The 23,081-nt window shown below is 35.2% G+C and overlaps 2 protein-coding genes and 1 long non-coding RNA gene across 3 annotated transcripts; 1 reads left to right on the top strand and 2 right to left on the bottom strand.

Annotated features, from left to right (window-relative positions):
* The first annotated feature begins 3,479 nt into the window (after nucleotides 1-3,479).
* Nucleotides 3,480-7,654, top strand: LOC132630511 (uncharacterized). Its single transcript, XR_009578597.1, has 2 exons — nucleotides 3,480-4,057; nucleotides 7,295-7,654. It is a non-coding gene; the product is annotated as an uncharacterized LOC132630511 (long non-coding RNA).
* Nucleotides 7,655-15,421: 7,767 nt separating this feature from the next.
* On the bottom strand, nucleotides 15,422-17,009 carry LOC132630514 (F-box/LRR-repeat protein 14-like). The gene has a single exon (XM_060346083.1). The coding sequence runs from the start codon at nucleotides 17,007-17,009 to the stop codon at nucleotides 15,606-15,608; it is 1,404 nt and encodes a 467-aa protein (XP_060202066.1). The 3' UTR covers nucleotides 15,422-15,605.
* Nucleotides 17,010-19,468: 2,459 nt separating this feature from the next.
* On the bottom strand, nucleotides 19,469-21,347 carry LOC132630516 (uncharacterized). The gene is made up of 2 exons (XM_060346093.1): nucleotides 21,209-21,347; nucleotides 19,469-20,609 (listed from the first exon to the last, which is right to left on the bottom strand). The coding sequence occupies exon 2, from the start codon at nucleotides 20,360-20,362 to the stop codon at nucleotides 19,469-19,471; it is 894 nt and encodes a 297-aa protein (XP_060202076.1). The 5' UTR covers nucleotides 20,363-20,609; nucleotides 21,209-21,347.
* Between the last annotated feature and the right edge of the window lie 1,734 nt (nucleotides 21,348-23,081).

Below are 23,081 nucleotides of genomic sequence, written 5' to 3'. Positions count from 1 at the left end.
TTATTTCTTGAATTTTCAAACTGGACAAGTAAAAATGGACATTTATTTTTAATTTACTAGACAAGTAAAAATGAACAGAGTGAGTACTAATTTTAAGTAAATATTCAATGTTAATAAAGGATGAGTTTCAATTACTTTTGGAGAAAACTAAGATGTAACTTAACTGTTTGAATTAATTGTTTACACAAAAACAAATCAAAGTATGAACATTGATTGCGGTAAATAGAGATATATTTTTTTTTTTGGATAAACAAAGCTTGCAACACTATATCATTTCAAGAAAGTTTATGAAATACAATTAAACCAGCAGATTACCTTAAAACTCATATATATAAGAGATGTTTATATTATTAGAAAGACCAAAAAAAACACAAAGAGAAAGAAGAATATCTGCTTGTTTCAAATGCCCATAATGGCTAAAACTTTACAACACCATGCTTTCATAATTGGAGAAATGAAATTTTTAAATCAACTCGAAATGAAATTACAAAAGAAGAAGAAAGAACTAAATATTCTAAGATCATTACAGAATTTATAGCACACTCTATAATGATATCACAAGTGATGACATTTAAGTTTGTTGACGAAAAGAACCACTGGAATGCAGTTTGTAAATAATATGAATACGCATACGATTTTGTAGATATGTAGAGCAGCTTGCGACGATCAAGGATTATTGATTTGTTCGCCAAGTAGCCCTTCATCGCAGTTTAGAGCGTCGCCCTTCTTATGCATCTCATCCCAAAATGAAGAAAGCTTTATTTCCTCAATAGTTAAATTCTTATATTCCTTAGTAGCAAGAAACTCTTTTTCTTTAAGTAGAAATTTTAGTTTATTCCTTGCCGCTACGCACTTCAACAAGACAATTACGGTTAAACCGGCTACTATATATGGTCGCATGGAAGCATATGTATGCGGTTGCTTGCAAATTATCCTTACTACACCTTCAAAAACCATGTAAAGCACTAGAAAGTGCAACAATTAAGGTAGAAAATGTGACGACCAATTTGAGGATATGATACAAATCTGCTTTGATTTTATCATTCTTGTCTATCAACTTTTCAAACCTAGTTCTGAGCCTATCAACATCGTCACTTGTCGACGATATAATCCCTTTCTCAACATCCATGTCTAGCCTACATGAAAAGGAACTAGATGAAGTAAGCTTTGTAAGCTTAAAATGACATAAAAAATTAAGTGTAATAGTTGTTTTTAAACTCCCACTGCGATTCGGGAAACATAGAAGAAGCTGACAGACTTGAGTGGCAAGCCATGAAATACACCAGAGCTTAGCATGCTATCTGGATTTATTATACTTAAATTGCTTTTGAGAAATATACTCATGGATGACATTTCAAGTTTGTCGTTGAACAAACTAGAAATCTGCTTAAACTTCCACCCACATCAAAAGACGCATGTAAATCTGCTTACTCATGTTATCTCATCTTGCTAACTTTCTAACATAAATCCCAAAATATTTAATCTTTATCCTTCATGGTATTTGATGAGATATAAGGTTTCCATGAAGGTTAAAAATTGGCCGACACTAATGAGCTTTTAAAAGCCGTTTTTTGATGAAAATAGTAAGGTTTTTGGTTTATGTTAATTTCATTCTTACGATTTTAATCAAAAAACATATTGTATCATTTGGATGGAAAACCTCATCTCCATTAAAGGTTTAATCTTCTCTTACGTTTATTTTATGTGTTTTAATTTTGTTGTGAATGATGTATGAGTTATGGGATGTTTGGCTTGATTATTTTGTTAAGTGGTTTAGCATCTGGTTGTTTAAATATTTGGTGGAAATTTTATGGTTTGACATAACTTTGATCTTTGATTTTGATCCGCTTCATCCATGTTATCATGAATTCTCTGTTGAATTAGGTCTAGTAGTTGCAATCTGTGAAATATAGTTTTTTGCACCAGTTGTATTATTGGAAAGATGGAAATGTTGTTATGAATTTAGATAACATGGTGGACATGCTAGACTACTTAGGTTTCTAATGTAATCCAGATTGCTTTTTCCTTGTACCTTTACAGTATCATCTTGATACTGTTTTTTTAATAAAATCTTACCTTATAAAAAAAAGTCCTATTTTAACGGTCCCATAATAGGGAATTAAGCTTTAAAAACTGACCTGATTTTCTTCAATTTTTGTCTACAAGACGAGAATTGTCCACTAGGGTGAGCCTACATTTGTCCATTATAGACCTTCAGTGAGCTAGCAACCGATTTCGGAGCAGTAAATAGCAATTGATGAAGCGCAAGAATAGAAGAGGTAGGATCATTGGTTAGATCTGGTGATACCATCGTCGGTTGCTTACAGTCGGCGATGCCATCAGGAAGCATGGTTACCGGTAAGAAAAGAAACTACTGTCTTCGAGCCGTTTTATCAAGAGAGAATTTTTGTTAATGGCATTAGCATTGCTTCTAATTCTTTTAATATCACAGTGATAGCAAGATGTGTGTCTTTTTTAATTTAGACCCATTAATTTTAAGTAAGAATTCAGCTTATTATATATTGTAGTTCTTTTTATACAATTTTCTACTTTTCAGTTTGGTCCTCAAAAGATATGTAGTCATTGAGGAGAAAAAAATGCACTTTTACCTTTCAAACGGGCTGGTTGCCCTTAGCGATCAAACTTATGCTTAGCAGGGCATAAGTTCTTTAAGGGTGGGGGCATAATTTGTGCGATATTACGATGCGAAAATATAAACTTATGCCCCTCGAGAAAATTGTTTGCATTGAAGGGCTAAAATTAAAGACCACCACAAAATAGGGGCAAAAGTGCCAATGACCTGCTAGATTTGACAGCGTTTTTTATCCGAGCATAATAACCGTATCCTTTTCTCTTATTATATCTTGTAGAACCTCTTATTATATCTTGTAGTGTATGCAAATATTTGGGCAAATAATATAAACAACGATTTCGAGCCAGTCTTGGACCTAGGATTTAAAGGTCATGGGTGCCTCATTAAATTTAATGAAAATAAAATCATAAGTGGAGGTTCGAACCCAAGTTAGCCAATCACCCAAAGCTTTAATATTCCACCTGGAAACCAGAGCACCCAACTATGTATTTGGTTTCTAGGGTGCTTTTTGAGTTTCTATACCTAATTTTCATATATTTTCTATATAACTATACCCAGTTTGCGTCGAGTTTAACGGGTGTTGAAGCACCACTAAATTGACTATAAGTTCGCCCCTGTTTTCGAGCATATGTTCGAGCACAACACAAATACCACCTATTTAGAACCAAAATAGGCTTATAGACATCTCAGGTATTGGTAATTGTTATATAGAGGGATAGTTTAACAAATAGTCACTTAATTTATATTTTATTGCACTAAAATAATTAAATTATTATTTGTAATCATTCAATTTTGCCTAAGTATCATAGAAAGACATAAACTATATTGTGTTACAAAAAATCGCTAAATGTTTTCCTAAGTATCAAAGAAAGTCATTAATATTTTTTGCCAAAAGTCAGCTTTGCGTAACTATTTTTTAAAATGTCACTTTGTTTCCTCTTAATGACTTCCTGTGATATTTAGATAAAATTGAATTACTTTTGGTTCCTGTAAACACCTAATTTTTTACCAAGTTATATATTCGTTTTTGAGTTTTTAGCTTGGACTTTTACTTTATTTGAATTTTTTTGTTTCTTTTGAAAATACAAAAACATAGTTCTACTTTTCAACTTTGTCCATTTTTATTGGTATGTGCATTTTAAAAAAAAAAATACATACATATAGTATATTGGACTAAGTTTGTAGGGACCAAATATGGGCTCATTTAGGGACAAGGCTGAAGCCCATTTATTTTTCGGTCCAAAGAGCAGCACATTTCGTCAAGGTTGAAAATATTTTGGTCCCCGGCATAAAAAAAAGGGGGTAGCCCATGAGTTAATCTGAGCCATTCCTTGTCTCTAGATCCAAGGACTCACGTAATATATATATATAGCTAGTTATAAACCCTAATCACTTAACAAGTTCCTCCTGCCAAATTGTTTGTAGCTGGAATTCGTTGTTATTTGAAGAAGATTGATTGTTAAGGTCCGTTTTTCTTTCATATTATTATTATTATTATTATTATATATATATATATATATATATAGCTAGTTATAAACCAGTTCCTCCTGCCAAATTGTTTGTAGCTGGAATTCGTTGTTATTTCAAGAAGATTGATTGTTAAGGTCCGTTTTTCTTTCATATATTTCATTTATGGTGTGTTCAAAGCATAATATGGAGCCTTTTTAATTTGTCTCTGTTAGTTTGATTAAGCTAAGTTTTTTTTTTCCCTTTCAACTTTTGGGTTAAGTTGCATTTTTTTTTTTTTTTACACAAGTCTGCTCCTTGTTTTATTTTTTTCTCGTTTATATTTAAAACAAAATCAACCTTTGTGTTTGTTTGTGATTTGTCTAGATACTTATCATTGATCCCTGCTTGTTAATTAAAGGTCGTAGTCATGTTTGTTCTTTTCCTTGTGGATTACTTTTTTAAATAAAATATATAAGAATGGATTTCGTGCACCCTTTTTTCATTTTTTGTTGCTTTTGTTTTGGTGTCTATGTTTCTTTTACTGTGCCTTTGATCTTTGTTGAAAGTAGCTAAAGATTAAATATTTTGGGATTTATGTTAGAAAGTTAGCAAGATGAGATAACATGAGTAAGTAGATTTGATAAACAAAGCTTGCAACCCTATATCATTTCTAGAAAGTTTATGGTATACAATTAAACCAGCAGATCACCGTAAAACTCATATATATAAGAGATGTTTATATTATTAGAAAGATAAAAAAAAACACAAAGAGAAAGAAGAATATCTACTTGTTTCAAACGCCCATAATGGCTAAAACTTTACAACACCATGCTTTCACAATTAGAGAAATGAACTTTTTAAATCAACTCGAAATGAAATTACAAAAGAAGAAGAAAGAACTAAATATTCTAAGATCATCATAGAATTTATAACACACTCTATAATGATATCACAAGTGATGGCATTTAAATTTGTTGACGAAAAGAACCACTGGAATGCAGTTTGTAAATAATATGAATACGCATACGATTTTGTAGATATGTAGAGCAGCTTGCGACGATCAAGGATTATTGATTTGTTCGCCAAGTAGCTCTTTATCGCAGTTTAGAGCATCGCCCTTCTTCTGCATCTCATCCCAAAATGAAGAAAGCTTTATTTCCTCAATAGTTAAATTCTTATATTCCTTAATAGCAAGAAACTCTTTTTCTTTAAGTAGAAATTTTAGTTTACTCCTTGCCGCTACGCCCTTCAACAAGACAATTACGGTTAAACCGGCTACTATATATGGTCGCATGGAAGCATATGTATGCAGTTGCTTGCAAATTATCCTTACTACACCTTCAAAAACCATGTAAAGCACTAGAAAGTGCAACAATAAAGGTAGAAAATGTGACGACCAATTTGAGAAGATGATACAAATCTTCTTTGGATTTATCATTCTTGTCTATCAACTTTTCAAACCTAAATCTGAGCCTATCAACATCGTCACTTGTCGACGATATAATCCCTTTCTCAACATCCATGTCTACCCTACGTGAAAGGAACTAGACGAAGTAATTTTGTAAGCTTAAAATGACATAAACAACTAAGTGTAATATATGTTTTCAAACTCCCACTGCGATTCAGGAAACATAGAAGAAGCTGCCAGACTTATGTGGCAAGCCATGAAATACTCCAGAGCTTAGCATGCTATCTGGATTCATTATACTTAAATGGCTTTTGAGAAATATACTCATGGTTGATATTTCGAGTTTGTCATTGAACAAACTAGAAATCTGCGTAAACTTCCACCCACATCAAAAAGACGGTCCAAAAGTGTAAAGAGAGTAAGCTTCTAGCAACCTATATCTTATTGTTCCACGGATTAGTATTTTTATTTATATTGGTAATTATCGTTTGGAAGCCCATTAATGTAAGGAATGAAGTAAAAGCTCTACTACAAGAAGAAAAAAATCTAGCTACTAAGGAGAGTTGAAATTTAAGTATTAGTGAATAAGATCTTTGTTCACTTGGGAATGATATGCAAAGTAAGGGTGACACCCTCAAATCGGACATAGAGCTATTCAGAGAACAAATTAACCATCTTTTATCATCGAACATTTCTAGGCGTCTCTACATAATCGTATGCTTACTCGTATTCCTGACAAACATTGCTTCATTGAGTTTCATATGGGGGAGATTTTCATGCCGGTAAGTGCATTTCTCTTTTCTACGATTTGGTAAAAATGTGGTCGGTATCTATTCTGCTGTTTCTTGTTATCATTATTCCTTTTTTGCTTCAGTTGTAATTTTTGCACATGTAAAGTTTGAACCTTTACATGTTGGGTACTGTCTTGATCATCTTAGGGTTCAAGATTCTCTAAAGTGACAACTGATTATTGAAGATATAATTGTTGGGAGCATTTTAAGTTTTTTTCTGTAAAGTATGCTAATTGAAGTTCCATAGTGGGTTGAGGTATTGTGTCCCTCATTTGATTAGTGGGAAGAGTGGCATTTCAGGAAGGTACTAATGATGGGGATGTAGGTGGACTTCCCCCTTTAGTCACTGTAGTTTAAAATGTTTCCCTCATTTGATTAGTGGGAAGAGTGGAATTTGAGGAAGGTACTAATGATGGGGATGTAGGTGGACTTCCCCTTTTAGTCACTAAAGTTTATTTTCTGCGATTGAAAAGATAAAACAAAGTAGAAGGTACCTTGCATAAAATGTGGCATAACTATGCTAGATAAGCATGTAGAAATGTGACAGAGGCAATGGGAGATTCTCCCTTTACCTTATTTATGTTAAGGTTATGAGCCATTTTACATTTAAAAAATGTGGCATATAAATTGCAAGTGTATTTTAGCTTCCTATAGTTTATAAGAACAGCATAAAAGTATGTTACCCATCACTGCTTTTGATCTACTTGTCTAAATTGGGTTGGTATAGTGTTTCAATTTTTAGCGACTATTTGGTTCTGTCTTTGTATGCCTAAAAGCTCTATTTTGAGGATCTAAACTCTTCTATTTTTTTTTAAGGATTAAGGCAGGTCAAAAATAACTGTTGCACCTTTGATGAGAAAATATCACTGTTGGGCATTTACTTTAGCTTTTTGGTAAAACCAAAGAACTGATAGGAACGTGTTTATGTTAAGTTCACTTGTGTTCTTCATTTCATCTAGCAAAAGGGATAATTTAGTTAAGTTAGCATGTTGTTCATATTTTTTCCTTATTCTTTTCGTATAGTCTAACATTTAGTCTTGTTTATTGTAGCAGTTGATGATTCCGACGAATATGAATTGCAATTGATCTGGAGAAGCTTATGTTGTGAAGGATAGGATCAAGCATTGTTTAAGTCATATTACCAGAAAAGAAGATGAGTTCGTTTGTGTTCGAATTGGAAAATGTCGGAATCTTTAAGACTTCTGTTCTTTTTATGATGTTGGTTGCCTGTTTAAGACTATTAAGGAAGTTAGTAGTAGTTTGTTTGGTAACTGTAATATGATGGTGTTGTTTTGTTTTGCATGGGGAAAACATGGTATATTTTGTTTGGATCTCTATACTATTTTGTTGTCACACCACTAGTGTTAAACAATGTTCAGTGTTTTCATCGAATGGCTATTCCAAGCTATTGTAGATATTACTCTATAAATGTCATTTCCTTTTTGAGTTGGAAGTACTTACAAAATGTCAGATATGATATAATATCCATCAAGACACTTTAGCCTTTACTTTAGGGTGTTCACTATAATTAACGATAGAGAATCCAACACCAATCACAACCCACACTTTGGGGTCGGCGAATTTGATATTTTGAAATGGTTTAAGAGTCGCTAATTTCATTACAAAGTTCGATTTCGATATTCAATGGTTTAAGGGTCGATTTCGATTTCATTGGAATGGTTTCAGTTTTCACTTCTAGGAAGTCACAAACAAGTCTTTGATTCCTCTTATCTCCTTTTCAACTTTTCACTGTTCATTTCACAAAATTCTGCATATTTTAATTTCTCACATGGTATCAGAGCTTTGGTGATAAACACTCAAAAAAAGAAAAAAAAACCATCACAGCCCCGTGCCTCAATTCCAGTGATTGTTTTGCCTCACTTTCTCTCCGTGGGTTTTGTGCCAAATCCTAAACCACCACAGGGTAAAGAACACTCTAGCGATCAAATCCCTGAAAATTTGGACCCCCAGAACCCTAAGACGGGGCCTTTTAGATTTGTTTTCAAACAGATAAGCATTTTCTGGCCACTTTTTCCAGAATTTTTTTTCTTCCATTCACATTGCACATCTAGACATTGATGTTGAGTAAAGGAGAAGGAGGATTTATATCTTCGACACGTGCCAATCTCGATAGGGTTAGAACTAGGTTTGAAAAATTATTAGCCAAGAATAGTTAAATCAAATCAGAATTTATGCGACCTCCTCAAATTTATCATCACATTGTCTACCTTTTCTTTAGTCCTTTCTAGTGCTCTAAATGGTTTTTCAACGAGCCAAAAGTGTGGTGAGAGTAAGTTGTTGGGAGTCACTATCATAATCTTAACAGATTAGTATTATTCTATATATTCTTAATTATCATTTGGAAAGCGATGACGGCAAACAAGGAAGTAGAAGCTCTACTGCGAGAAAAAGGAATTTCTGGCTACTAAGGAACTTAGAAATTTAATTATTGGAAAAAAAAAATCTTTCTTCACTTGGGTATGAAATGCAAAAAAAGACCTGACACCCTAAAATGGATATAGAGCTACTTGGCGAACAAATCAATCGTCATTTATCGTCCAACGGTTCTCTGCGTATCTGCATAAACGCATGCATAATCATATTATTTACAAACATCTTCCCCAGATTTTTATGCAAGTAAGTGCAATTTCGCTTTTCTATTCTTTTTATTTTATATTTTTAAGTACTTGTAATTTAATTCAGCAGTTTTGTATTGATTTGGTGGTGATGTGGTTTAGTTTTGATGATGTTTTGATTCAAAAGAAATTGAGTTGTATTTGTGATTTAATTCAGCAGTTTTGGTACTGATTTGGTGCCAATCGAAATCACATTCAAGAATTTGTTGCTTTTAATGTTTTGGGTATATATCATTACTTTGTCATATTGGCAAATTATAAAACTTTTGAGCTGAAGATTTAGCTGAAGAGCTTAATCTTCAGTAGCTTGGAAGTTTTAAATTATGTACTACATGATTCCTTATTTCTTAAAGATATATATGATTGACAATTTGAATTTAATTTTTTTATGCTTAATGAGAAATGTTAAAATATGCATAGGAATAGGATTTGCATATATTATCCTGCATGGAAAAGGATTGGGATATACTGCCTATAAAGAGGAATCGATGTAATGTTGCAGATATACAATTCAATAATATTTTTCTCCCATAATTACTCATATGGTATCAAAGCATTGGTGATAAACATTCAAAAAAAAAAACCATCACAGCCCCGTGCCTCAATTCCAGTGATTGTTTTGCGTCACTTTCTCTCCGTGGATTTTGTGCCAAATCCGAAACCACCACAGGGTAGAGAATACTCCGGTGACCAAATCCCTGAAAATTTCGACCCCCAGAACCCTAGCATGGCACTTGTCAGATTGTTTTTCAAACAGATAAGTATTTTTCTGGTTTTTTCTTCCATTCATGTTGCACAGCCAGACATGGATGTTGTCATTTAAGACCAGCCAGTTCAAAATCCAGACATGGATGTTGAGTAAAGGAGAAGGAGGGTTTATATCTTCGACACGTGCCGATCTTGATAGAGTTAGAACTAGGTTTGAAAAATTATTAGCCAAGAATGGTCAAATCAAATCAAAATTTGTGTGACCTCCTCAAATTTATCATCACATTGTCTACATTCTCTTTTGCAATTTCTAGTGCTCTAAATGGTTTTTCAACAAGCCAAAAGTGTGGTGAGAGTAAGTTGCTAGGAGCCACTATCATAATCTTAACAGATTATTATTATTCTATATATTGTTAATTATCATTTGAAAGGCGATGACGGCAAAGAAGGAAGTAGAAGATCCACTGCGAGAAAAGGAATTTCTGGCTACTAAGGAACTTTGAAATTTAATTATTAGGAAAAAAAAAAAAATCTTTCTTCACTTGGGTATGAAATGCAGAGAAAGGCCGACACCCTGAAATGGGATATAGAGCTACTTAGCGAACAAATCAACCGTCATTTATCGTCGAACGGTTATCTGCATATCTACATACTCGCATGCATTATCATATTATTTACAAACATCTTCCCCAGATTTTTATGCGAGTATGTGCAATTTCTCTTTTCTATTCTTTTTTTTTATATTGTTAATTACTTGTGATATAATTCAGCAGTTTTGCACTGATTTGGTAGTGATCTGATTTAGTTTTGATGTTGTTTTGGTTCAAAGAGGTTGAGTTGTACTTGTGATTTAATTTAGCAGTTTTGGTATTGATTTGGTGGTGATCTGTTACTGATTTAGTGGCGATCGAAATCACATTCAAGGATTTGTTTCTTTTAATGTTTTTAGGTAAATGTACTTAGATTTTATTAATGAAAGATTGTTCTGAGTTATTTTCCATATTCAAGAGTTTTTGTGCTGAAATACAAAATCAATTTGGTGTCTCTTTTCATACATTTCGTAGTGATAATGCCTTAGAATATTTGTCCTCCCAGTTTCAGCAATTTATGACTCACCGAGGAATTCTTCATTAGACATCTTGTCCATGCACTCCTCAGCAGAACAGGATAGCAGAGAGGAAGAATAGGCACCTCATTGACACTGCTCGCACTCTTCTCATTCAGTCTCATGTTCCGCTGCATTTTTGGGGCGATGCCGTTCTCACATCTTGTTATTTATCTAATCGGATGCCCCCATCATCCGTTCAGAATCAAATTCCTTATTCAGTAGTGTTTTCTCAGTCGCCTCTATACTTTATTCCCCCTCGTGTTTGGGAGCACATGCTTAGTTCATAACTTAACCCCTGGGAAAGATAAATTAGCCCCTTGTGCTCTCAACTGTGTCTTTCTTGGTTATTCTCGTGTTTAAAAGGGATATTATTACTACTCACCTGATCTTCGTCGATACGTTATGTCAGCTGATGTTACATTTTTTAGTCTCGACCTTACTTTACATTTTCTTCTGATCCTTCTGACATATCTGAGTTCTTACCAAACCGACTTTTAAAGAATCTACTGTTACTTCTACATCTCCATCCACAGTGCCACTAGTCTTACCCATGTCGATTTTTGAGGAATCTACTGTTACTTATACATCTCCACCCACAGTGCCACCACTCCTGACTTATCATCGTCATCCACGTCCAGCATCAGGCCCAGATGATTCATGTCCTGCACCGGACCCTGCCCCTACTGCGGACTTGTCTCTTCCTAATCAACCGATTGCACTTCGAAAAGGTATACGGTCCACTCATATTACTAACCCCCATTATACCCTTTTAAGTTATCATCGTCTATCTTCATCCCATTGTGCTTTTGTATCATCATTGTCCTCTATCTCCGTTCCTAAGTCTACAGCTGAAGCACTTTCTCATCTAGGATGGCGACAAGCTATGATTGGCAAGACATCTCGCTTTACATGCTAGTGGTACTTGGGAGTTTGTTCCTCTTCCTTCAGGTAAATCTATTGTTAGTTGTTGTTGGGTTTATGCAATCAAAGTTGGTCCGGACGGCCAAGTTGATCGGCTTAAGGCTCGCCTTGCTGCAAAGGGGTATACGCAGATATTTGGGCTTTATTACAATGATACTTTCTCTCGCATGGCTAAAATAGTATATGTTCGTCTTTTTCTATCCATGGCTAATGTCCGCTATTGGCCTCTTTATCAGTTGGACATTAAGAATGCTTTTCTCCATGTTTATCTTGAGGAGGAAGTTTATATGGAGCAACCAGCTGGTTTTGTTACTCAGGGGGAGTCTAATCTGGTGTGTCGATGGAATCGGTAACTTTATGGTTTGAAACATTCTCCTCGAACCTTGGTTTGGTAAATTCAGCATAGTAATTCAGGAGTTTGGCATGACTCGCAGGGAAGAGGATCACTCTGTGTTTAAATTCTGCTCCAGACCTGTGTGTGTGTTTTTTTTTTTTTTGTGTGTGTTATGTTGAAGATATCGTTATAACTGGCAATGATCAAGATGGTATCACCAATTTAAAGCAACATCTCTTTCAGCATTTCCAGACTAAAGATCTCGGCGGAGTGAAGTATTCTAGGTATTGAGGTTGCCCAATCCAGGTCATGTATTATTATTTCGCAACGCAAGTATACCTTAGACATTCTTGAGGAGACAGGAACGATAGGATGTAGACTCATTGACACTCCTATGGATCCGCATGCTAAACTCCTGCCAGGACATAGGGAGCCACTCAGTGATCCCGAAAGATATAGGCGGCTGGTTGGTAAATTGAATTATCTCTCAATGACTAGACCTAACAATTCTTTTTATGTGAGTGTTGTAAGTTGGTTTATGGATTCTCCCTGTGATAGTCATTGGGATGCAATTGTCTGCATTCTCGATATATACAATCGGCTCCTGAAAAAGGACTACTCTTCCAGGATCGAGGCCATGAACTTTTCCTAAGTATCATGAAAGTCGTCAAACTTTATTTTGTAACCACAAGTTACTCAATTTTATCTAAGTATCACAAAAAATCATTAAGAGGAAACAAAGTGACATTTTATATGATATTTACGCAAAATTTACTTTTGGCGGAAAATATTGACTTTCTTTGATACTTAGCCAAAATTTTAGCCATTTTTTATAATACAATGTAGTTTATGTCTTTCTATGATACTTAGGCTAAATTGAATGATTACAAATAATAATTTAATTATTTTGGTGAAAATAATAATTTAATTATTTTGGTGCAATAAAATGTAAGTTAAAGTGACTATTTTTCAAACTATCCCTCTGCATAACCATTACCAATACCTGAGATGCCTATTTTGGTACTTGAAGTCGCTGTTTATCTTATTTGCACGACATCAAAATACTCAGAAATCAACGCTGGGAAGATATTTGCATACAACATATTAATGCTTCAGACCATTTATATGCATTGAAGAACAAATTCTACAAGATATAATAAAAGAAAAGAATGCAAGCATAATTTGAGCCTTAACGATATGCTTTGATTAAAACATTATCAAGTCTAGCAAATTCCTCAATGATTACTTGTCTTTCTTGTTCCATCGTCAAGTACAACATTATAATACACTTTGATATCTATAAATAATTAAATATCCATTCACAATCACGGAATCACCTTTAATAAACTGTGCAATCAGTAAATCCACCCGACAAATATGTATTCATATGTGATATCATGAATACAGTGCCCCAGTTATATACAAATGTGTCCAAAACGAATGCCACTATCGTGATTTAGAGAAAAACAAAGAAAATGTACTAGAATTAAGCTAAGAGCAAAAGGAATTTTAGGAAGAAACTAAACATATTCTCATTGCATGAGCTTCATTAATAGTGAGATACAAATACCTCTGAAAAGTAGAAAATTATATAAAAGGAACTATGCAGTAAACTAAACTATTACTCAAAACTAATGGGTTTAAATTTAAAAAGACACACATCTTGCTATCATTGTGTGATATGAAAATAATTAGAAGCAATTCATTAGCCATTAACAAAAGATTCTCTCTTTTGATACAAGAGCACCTACACAGTAGTTTCCTTTTCGAACCGTTAACTAACGCTTACTAATGGCATCGCCGACTGCCCTACAGCGTACCACCAGACATAACCAATGATCCTACCTCTGCTATTCTTATGCTTCATCAGTTGCTACTGCTCCGAAATCGATTGCTAGCTCACTGAAGGTTTTCTCAAAAAATACCGTCTTTAATGGAGAAACCACGGTCGGTCTTTATTAAAGCTACTGACTCTTATGGATCTATGATGGACAAATGTAGGCTCACTCCTTGTGGGAAGATTCTCGTCTGATAGACCAAAATTGAAGAAAATCAGGTCAGATTTTAAGCTCAATTCCCTACTATGGGACAAGTTAAAACAGACTACTCAAAAGAGAAAAAAAGACCGGAGCAAAAGAGATCTCACTTTCGACGAATGAACTTGACTTTTCTATCCAGATTGGAACTAGACCAAAATTGAAGAAAATCAGGTCAGATTTTAAAGCTCAATTCCCTCTTATGGGAAAGGTTAAAATAGGACTTTTGGACTACCCTCATGCATTTATAGATTTCAGACTATAAAGAATATTTTACCGACATCTATTTTAAGAGAATGATGACCATTGGAGGTTTGCCGACGAGAATTCGCAAATGGACTTCGGATTTTTAGCCTAAGTATAGATGGAAGTAGGTTTAAGAAGACCATTACCAACCTCAGTGTGGGTTGGTTTATTAGATGAAGAGGGTAATCGAATGGGAGGTTATGATCAAGTTGTGTAATATGAGGGTATGCCTCGGTGTTGTCTACAATGTGAACATCAAGGGCACTCCATCCATGATTGCACTCATATTGAGAAAAACAAAGGGAAGGGAAATAGAGAATTGTAGAACCTAATGAGATGCACAAGAAAAGAGACAACATGAAAAAATGCTTCCACTTCAACTCAACTTCTCAAAAGGGAGAAGACTAAGAATTACACTTTTACGACTACTGATATCCCTCAAAAGGATGGTAAATCAGAAGCATAAAACTCTTCAAGCTAGTAAAATTATCAAACAAGTCTATAGAGTTACCAAATATAACTACTCTGTCCCTCCAATCATTAATGACATAGCAGAAAATGAGACTGTAAAAGAGAAAGAGGCCCTAGTGGAAAGAATTCTTCTACTATCTCTCCTAATAACCTGCAGATTATTGACAGAGATACAGTGTAACAAGATGGACCTAAAATTGAAAAAGTGGTTTGTAAGAGAGGCTCCTGTAGGAGGATAAGCTGGGGACAATCCGAAAGGGGGTTCTATCACCATTAACCTTGGTAATGCATTAGATTCCCTTCAATCAGAGGAAATAGAGACTGGTATTAAGGACCCGGGAGACCCCCCCCCCCCCCCCCCCCCAATGAAGAGGAAAAGGATGATACTAATAAATAACTCTAGGCATGATGTTGAATTCTCAGATTCTGATAAGTCACATGATGAGAATTCCAGAAGGAAAATGTTCAATTTTTCAGCACAACAGACAGATGACTATATGATATCTATGATTGGCCTAAATCTTGGGTCTCCTGGCTCGTAATGAATTGTATCAGCAGTGCTCAACTAGTTTGGAAACAATCTGATAATAATCTCACAGCAACTTCCGTCATTCATGTATCAATTTCATTTCAAACATGTTGTAGAGAGAATTCAAGTAGGGCACCTTTGATCCACAAAGATAAACAAATAATGGTAGAAAGTAGTGACAAGAGGCTTCATAGAGAATGGAAGAGACACTCGGATTAACATTTATTATGCAACATGCGGAAAAAAGGGAACTTTGTGATACAGATTACAGAATTGTTATGAAACAAAAAGAAATGAGCGACTGTACAACAGGTCGAATTGACAGCACAACCTAACCTTTACAACATCTGGTAAAATATCTATAAATGGAAAAGCTTAGTACATCCATGACAAATCTTGCTTGAAGGTGACCGACTTTGCAGCTCCTTGAACACCCCTTTCTGATATCTGTGGACAATCCTCCACAACCAACAACTCTAACTTGTAAGACCCAACAAGAGGCTTTAACCCATCATCAGTCACTCCCAAACACTTCCTCAAACGTAATATACACAATTGAGGAATTTGACCAGCAAGCTGCAAGCCCTCATCCGTGATTTCTTGGCACCTTACAAGTTCCAAGATTTGGAGATATTGTGCTGAACAAAGAGCTTGCATTCCAACATCATTAAAAGAATACACATGGTCAAGAGCAAGTTCTCTTATTGGACACATTTGTATTAACATAAGTATTCCATTTAATGTAAAGGAAGAAAACGAGGGGAATTCCCCGTCAGAGAAAGACAACCTAACCGTATCAAGCAGGGAGCAATTCTGAGCCACCGCCTTTAGACTTTCATCTGTTAACCGCAACGGATTGTTCTGTAACAGAGGAAGGGAGAAGTCTGATGGGACCCGGAGAGAGATTGATCGAAGGTTGCTTGATTTTTGGGCCAAACACACTATGTCACAGTCCCTTACCCCAACACACATGTCTAAGTGAATCTTTTCCAAATTCTTGCACTTCCCTATTACGCATGCAAGCCCTCTCCCGGGGCTGATAACACAGTTCACTAAGCTAAGTTCAAGCATGTTCTCACATGGGACCCATTGCTTTTGCCACCGGTCAACTGACAAACGGTCATAAAGCTTCATGTATCTGTAGTTGGCATCAACCTCAAATTGCAGTCTCTTCAATTTTCTCCAAGTAGGTCCAAGCTTAATCAAATCACCTTCTCCAATCACCCTACAATTCTTGATGCAGAGATCTTCAAGCATTTCATGTTTTCCGAGATATTCTAGCCACTCCATACTACCAACATTCAGACATCTAATCAGGTGAAGAACACTGAGGGCTTTGCAGCCCGCAACAAGGGACAAGATGCCACAACCGGTAATTCTCGGAGCAAAGTTCAACTTCAAGGATGTAATTTTCGAACAAGAAGCCAAGTAACTGAGACCAGCATCTGTTATGAAAGTACAATAACTTAATGTGAGGTCCTTCAGAAGAGGGCAGCGACTTGAAAGGATGAGAAGGCTGTTATCGTCCAATTGTTTCCCTAACTTAGACATCCAACCAGAGTAAATAATTTCCAGTTTCTCCAAGTTAGAGAATCTGTTGCATAGAGCAGTTAATGCATCGCAGACAGGATGTAAACCACAGCCTACGCGCATAGATATTCTTAGCACATTATCCAATTTGTGGAAGTGCTTGCAAGTTAGGGATACAGAGTTTCTATCAGCAGTGCTTGTAATCCTTCCCAAAATATCCAAAAGTAATTCAGCTGGTAAATTATCCATCTGGATCAGATTTCTATATCATCAATCCGGTAATACAGTAACAACCTGAAACGCACAAAACTAGTTTTAACAAAAAGAAATTTAACCTACAAAATCAAATGAAAGAGATCCCGGGGGAAGGGGGAAGGACTCCATAGTATCTCTTTGGAAGAACTCCACAAAACAAAAATAAATAAAACCAAGAAAACTATTGAAATTAAACCAACTAACATTATAACTAGGCGGATCTGGATTGAACCAGCTAAAAAGGAGAGCATAATGTTAAAGTCCCTGTTATTTGGAGAACCCCCTTTCTCATTACAGGGAAAACAAAGGCGGGAATCAGCCTGCCAGTTTCAGAACATAACACTCAATTTTCTACATGCCAATTCAATGAAAAAAAAAAATGGGGGAAAAAGATCAACTTCTGAAATTCAGATCAGATACAACACAATTAGCCATCAAGTATATCGGAAACAGCCACCCCCCCCCCCCCCCCCCCCCTCTCTCTCTCTCTCTCTCTCTCTCTCTATGAGGTAGGGCTAAGGTCTGCATACACTCTACCCACCCTAGACCCCACCTGTGAGATTACACTGGGCATGTTGTTGTTGTAAAGACAAAAAAAAAGGATAAAATCAAGCATAATCTAAAAATTAAACCAATCATTAATTAAGATTAAGCTTACCTTAACAAATTAAAAGAAAGAAAAAATTCTAAGTCCTTCCTATTCAGGAAAAAAAACCTTTCCATTACAAAAGGGAATACAAAACAAGCATCAACCAAATATTCACATTTCTACATGGAAATTCACGCAAAAAATTACAAACTTCATTATGTATAGATCAGAATAACCTGAACGTAAGATTTCAGAAACTAATGAAGAGATCAGATGGAGGGAACTTGCGATTGGTTAGATGGAAATGAACTACGTACAAAATAACTTTAATCGAATCTTTATGCGTTGAACAAGATTGGTGGGCTGCTAACCATGAGAAACAGGCCACCTTTCAAGCTGCCTTGGTGTCCCAGATTTATTCTTCTAGCCATTCTACAACATTTTCACTTCCCACATGAAAAAGCATTTGAACATTGAAAACTCTTCAGCAATATCTGCAATTTGCTGGATTGCATTTAAAGTTCTCTTTAGAGATAGACACCTTAACTTGGCCTAAACTGGCAACTAAACCCCAACTCTAGACACCTTAACTTGGCCCCATAAACATGCTTTTCTGGGTTTGCATTCTCCAGTTGTGCATTCTCAAAGTTTGGTTGTTTACGGGGCCAACTTAAACCAAGTTAAGGTGTCTAGATGTGCATTTTCAAAGTTGTGGTGTTTAGTTGCCAGTTGAACCAAGTTAAGGTGTCTATCTATGTATTATGCCATTAGAAAATGATGTTGATTCTCCTCGTGATTATCTCCCGCGCTCGCACTCAACACACAGACAAAGATGATCAAATATTTACTGTTGACATGATAACACTCATAATCGTTAGTTAACAAAGGTATGTTTTTTGTCTTCTTAACCAGGATGAGTCAACCTATCTTCAAATATAATCATAGAAAACATCTAATCACAGGTCTTCTTTCTAGAAACAGAAATGCATTATAAATAGACACAAGCTCTATTGTTCTAAGTACGGATTCTTCTTCGATCATCAAAATGTGCAAGAGACACGCTTCACTTTTTCTTTTCACCAACTCTAGCAGCTCCCATCCTAGTAAGAAGTTAGACATTACAAATCTCAATAAATCCTTCATGGAAAACCCACATAAACATTTTCAAGTAAAACTCACTACAAATCAAAATAAAATCATACTCCCAAAATATGATAAAAAAAGAACAGCATATCTCTTAAAAGAATAATCTGATTTGAAAGCTAAGAGCCATGAACAAATCGTAAAAGAATCTAATTCTCTAGACTGCATTCACAATTTCTAGTTAAACTTGCAATAGACAAATAAAAGGTCTTAAATGAATAATTATTACAACATACCCAGTGTGATCCCATAAATGGGGTCTAGGGAGGATAGGGTGTATGTAGACCTTAACCCTACCTTGGGTAAGGAAGAGAGGTTGTTTTCAATAAGATCCTCAGCTCGAGAAAAGCGTTTCAAAACAGGTTTGAAATATACAAGAGAAAAAACTATGTTGAAAAAAAAATGAAGAAGAGAGAAGTATTAACAACAAAATAGTAAAGATAACCAAAGTAAAAAGGAACAACAGCAGTAGAAAAATTGAGGAATACGATATTACTAGCACAATAGTAGTGAGATTGATCAGGGGAAGGGGAAGCAAATAAAGTGTTCTAAACTAGCAAATCATAATTCGTGATCCTATTAAATGTTCGAAAGAGATGCGTATAAAATGCAAGAGAGAACAACCAAAATTGAACCTAGGTTTAACGGGAAAGGAAAGCCTACCAGGGAAAAAGTAATTACTGTAATTAACTTTCAGATTGAAAAACTCACCTGAGAAAAACTATGTAAGATAGAAGACGTCATCAGTCATCAGAAGAATGTACTGCAAAATCCTCAAAGGTGCATTTTTGAAGTCCAATTGGGGCAGCCTCAATTCTCTAACCCTACAAGATTCACCCGGACTCGGACTCGGACTTGGACTCGGACTTGAACAAATCCCAGTTTCGTTTTCATATGGCCATCTAAAATGAACTCTATTTAAATCTAGCTTCTTATACAGATATACAACTGAATGCTTATCCCTAGAATCACTGCTCGTCTTAGTCTTAAATAGTGTCCAACCTACTCCAAGCAAAGACTTGGAAAACCGATCCATAGAATCAATTCTAACCCCAGTGTTCTTCGAAACCAACGAAAGGGTTGTGACATCCCAATTATTGTTGCTCGAATAACTACTGATATCGTGAAATGGGTTGTGATTAGATTTCAAGAAAACCAACTTGAAAAAGCCCTTTGAGAGATTAGCGAAGAGGCGCAAGTTGGACAGAGACGCAGTGGCGAGAGATGGAAAGGGAAGCGGAGCAGCATCGTTTGATAAGAGGGAAGCCGATGACCAAGACAAAGACACAGATGGAGATGAAGAATTGGAGTTTGTGTGTGTGTTTGGCCATGAGAAGATGATGTGCGAAAGAGATGGGTTTGGGAAAAGATCCATTCCAATATCTCTAGCTAATGTGGCCAGTCTATATGAATCTTTCACCAATTCCCTGGTAGGAACAAAGAGCATCAAAGCGATCTTTTCTGTGCTAGACATGCTGCTTAGGGCTATGTTTTCATCAAACTTTCTCTCATGGTCAGTGTGATCACTCTGATGAAAGGGTAGGCTAACAAGGCGGGTGGGATTGGCAATGGCATCTCCTGAAACCAACGAGCGTACTAGCTTTAATGGAAGCATCACCCCACCCCTCTCTCTCTCTCTCTCTCTCTCTCTCTCTCTCTCTCTATCTATCTATCTATCTATCTCTCCGAAAAAGAGAAATTCTTTAAAGTAGCGGGGTTGTTTGGATGGTTGTCACATATTGCTTCATAATGAATAGTATTGTATCGTATTGTACTGTATTGTTTGATGAATACAATGTTTGGATAAATCGTATTGTTTCCCCTCGTAACATAATGTCAGATCAGCAATTTGAAGGATAAACCTACAAAAAAAAGTAGGGTACGGTGTAGAGCTATCATAAAAAGGTCCAGTAAAAGATAATATATAATTACATTAGATAATAAGCAAAGACAAAATGAGAAAAAAGATAAAGGTAACAATGTGATCACACACCAAATGGGTCGTTACATAAAATGGGACTTTTCGTCGTTACCTAACGATGAATTTAACGATACGATACAAAAAAAAAAATTAAGTAACAATCAAAACAAACATTGTATTTAAACTAACAACACAATACAGTACAATAGGTAACAACCATCCAAACAAGTTGTGGGGTCTGGGGAGGGTAGAGTGTATGCAGACCTTACCCCTACGAGGTTGTTTCCGATAGACCCTTGGCATAATGATTTTTTGTCCTAAATGAATAATAATTATTTAAAAATAAAAATATACTAGTACAATATTTGGAAAAGATATCTGATTCAAAAGCTCCAAGGCAAAAAGAAAAAGGAAAATAAATAATTGCTACTGAGATTTAAGCAAACATGGCCAAGAATGTAAATTGTCAGAAGAAATAGGTACAGAAAATCCCTAAATCAAGAACTTAAAAAGAAAAGAAATTAAAGATGTTGAACTCACCAGAAACTAGACCCAAAGAGCCATAGGAACCCCTACCTGCAGATGGTATCTGAATATATATATATATAGAGAGAGAGAGAGAGATGAAAAAGGAAAGAGAGATTAGAGTGGATCCAGATATGGCATGAACAACAATGATAGAGAGACGAGCAATTCAGTTGAAGGTATACAGGAGACACCTACATAGTATAGGGAGATAAAACGACAAAAATGGTCTCTTATCTTTGTGTTGTATGTTCAAAATAGTCCCTTAAGTATCATTTAAGCAGTTTTGATTCTTTGAGTTTGATAAAAGTGAGCATTTTTTATTTTCATCATATATTTACCAAACTTCAGTTGTTAAAATTAATCGGATCTTATGAAAAATAGAAAAAAAAAGTTAACGGGAACTTACATTTCGAAGTACAATTTTTGTAGTTTATGTTTTTTAATCTATTCATGAGTTTGTTGTGACTTTTGAGGTTTAGTTATGTATATTTTTTGATAAAATAACTTTTGTTTTCAAAGATTGACAAAATGTCACTATCTTCTGAGATGGTGGGTGGCGTTTGGTGTTCAGTTTGGTATTTTAAAAGTTTAATTTCGGTATTTTGATAATCGGTAATTAAAAGTAGATATCAAATATTGAATTTTCCGAGTTCGATATGGTTATTTGGTAATTACGGAAAAGATACTTTTGACAAGATATGTTCATAAATTGTCCACCATTTGACATGTTAGTTTTTAGAGAAATCACATATAGATGTTAGATTTCCACTCTCAAGCCCTAACATTATGAATTTAGCGTCGTAGGTCAACCAAGACATCCAAATCACTCGTTAATGTTACCCAGATATATGGTAAACAATTCATTAGCGTGGGCGTTCGGTATTCGGTTTAATATTTTCAAAGTTCGATTTCGATAATTAAAAGTCGATACTAAGTTCTATCCGGTAAATCTAATTTGGGTAAGGTAAATTTCGGTTTGGTTTGGTAATTCGATTTTTGGTGATTTATGCTCACCTAAGTAGCTAGTATTTGATTACTGGTGGGAAAAGAAGGAAATTTTACATGACATAGGTAACATCTACGAGGTACTTACTTACTGTAGCTATACTTTAAATTAATTACCTACTGTAACTATACTATGTATTTAATTACCTATCCTAGCTATTATATACTTCGCAGCATCCTAGGGTTTCAACTGTGAGGTGACAAATCAATTTCTCCCTAAATCAATTCCTCTCACTTTCTTCAGGTTTTGTATGTCCCCGATCTCTATTCAGAACTCCATCTGATTTTCTTTCGTAGAAGCTTTCCATTCCACCGCCACTATGCCGTCGTCTAACGACGGAGCTGACGTCGCTGCCTGTGGCAGATCCTTTCATCATCTTTGCTGCTATCTGGCCGGAATCCATGGCGATCCGGTCAAAATTTCTCAGATATGAGTGTATTTTATTTCTTGCATTTCTCATAACTGGCCGGTTTGAGTGTATTCTTCATTTTTTGAGTGTAAATACAGTGCATTTTTTGTATCTTCGTATGTATTCATGTATTTCGAAGGATTTTTTTTTTTGGCAAATCCCTGTATTTTTGAATTTTTGTTGTTTGAATACAGTGAATTGAATGCATTGTAAATGTAGCTACGAATGAATATAGTGAATTAAATACAATGGAATATCCCTTTATTTTTTTAATATAGCCGAATTGAACAATGTAAAAGAAGCTACAAATGAATATAGTGAATTGAATAAAAACGCAATACACTCTATGACAAAGAATTAGTAGCTACGAGCCGTAATTAGCAAAATTTGTAGCTACGGATTGAAAGAAGCATACAAACAATAGCGGTTTGTGAAAATTTCTCAAAGTAGCAACTTACAATGGGTCCGTA

Source organism: Lycium barbarum, chromosome 3, assembly GCF_019175385.1.
Source record: "Lycium barbarum isolate Lr01 chromosome 3, ASM1917538v2, whole genome shotgun sequence".
Taxonomy (NCBI): Eukaryota; Viridiplantae; Streptophyta; class Magnoliopsida; order Solanales; family Solanaceae; genus Lycium; species Lycium barbarum.
This window is presented reverse-complemented; position numbering and strand designations above follow the sequence as displayed.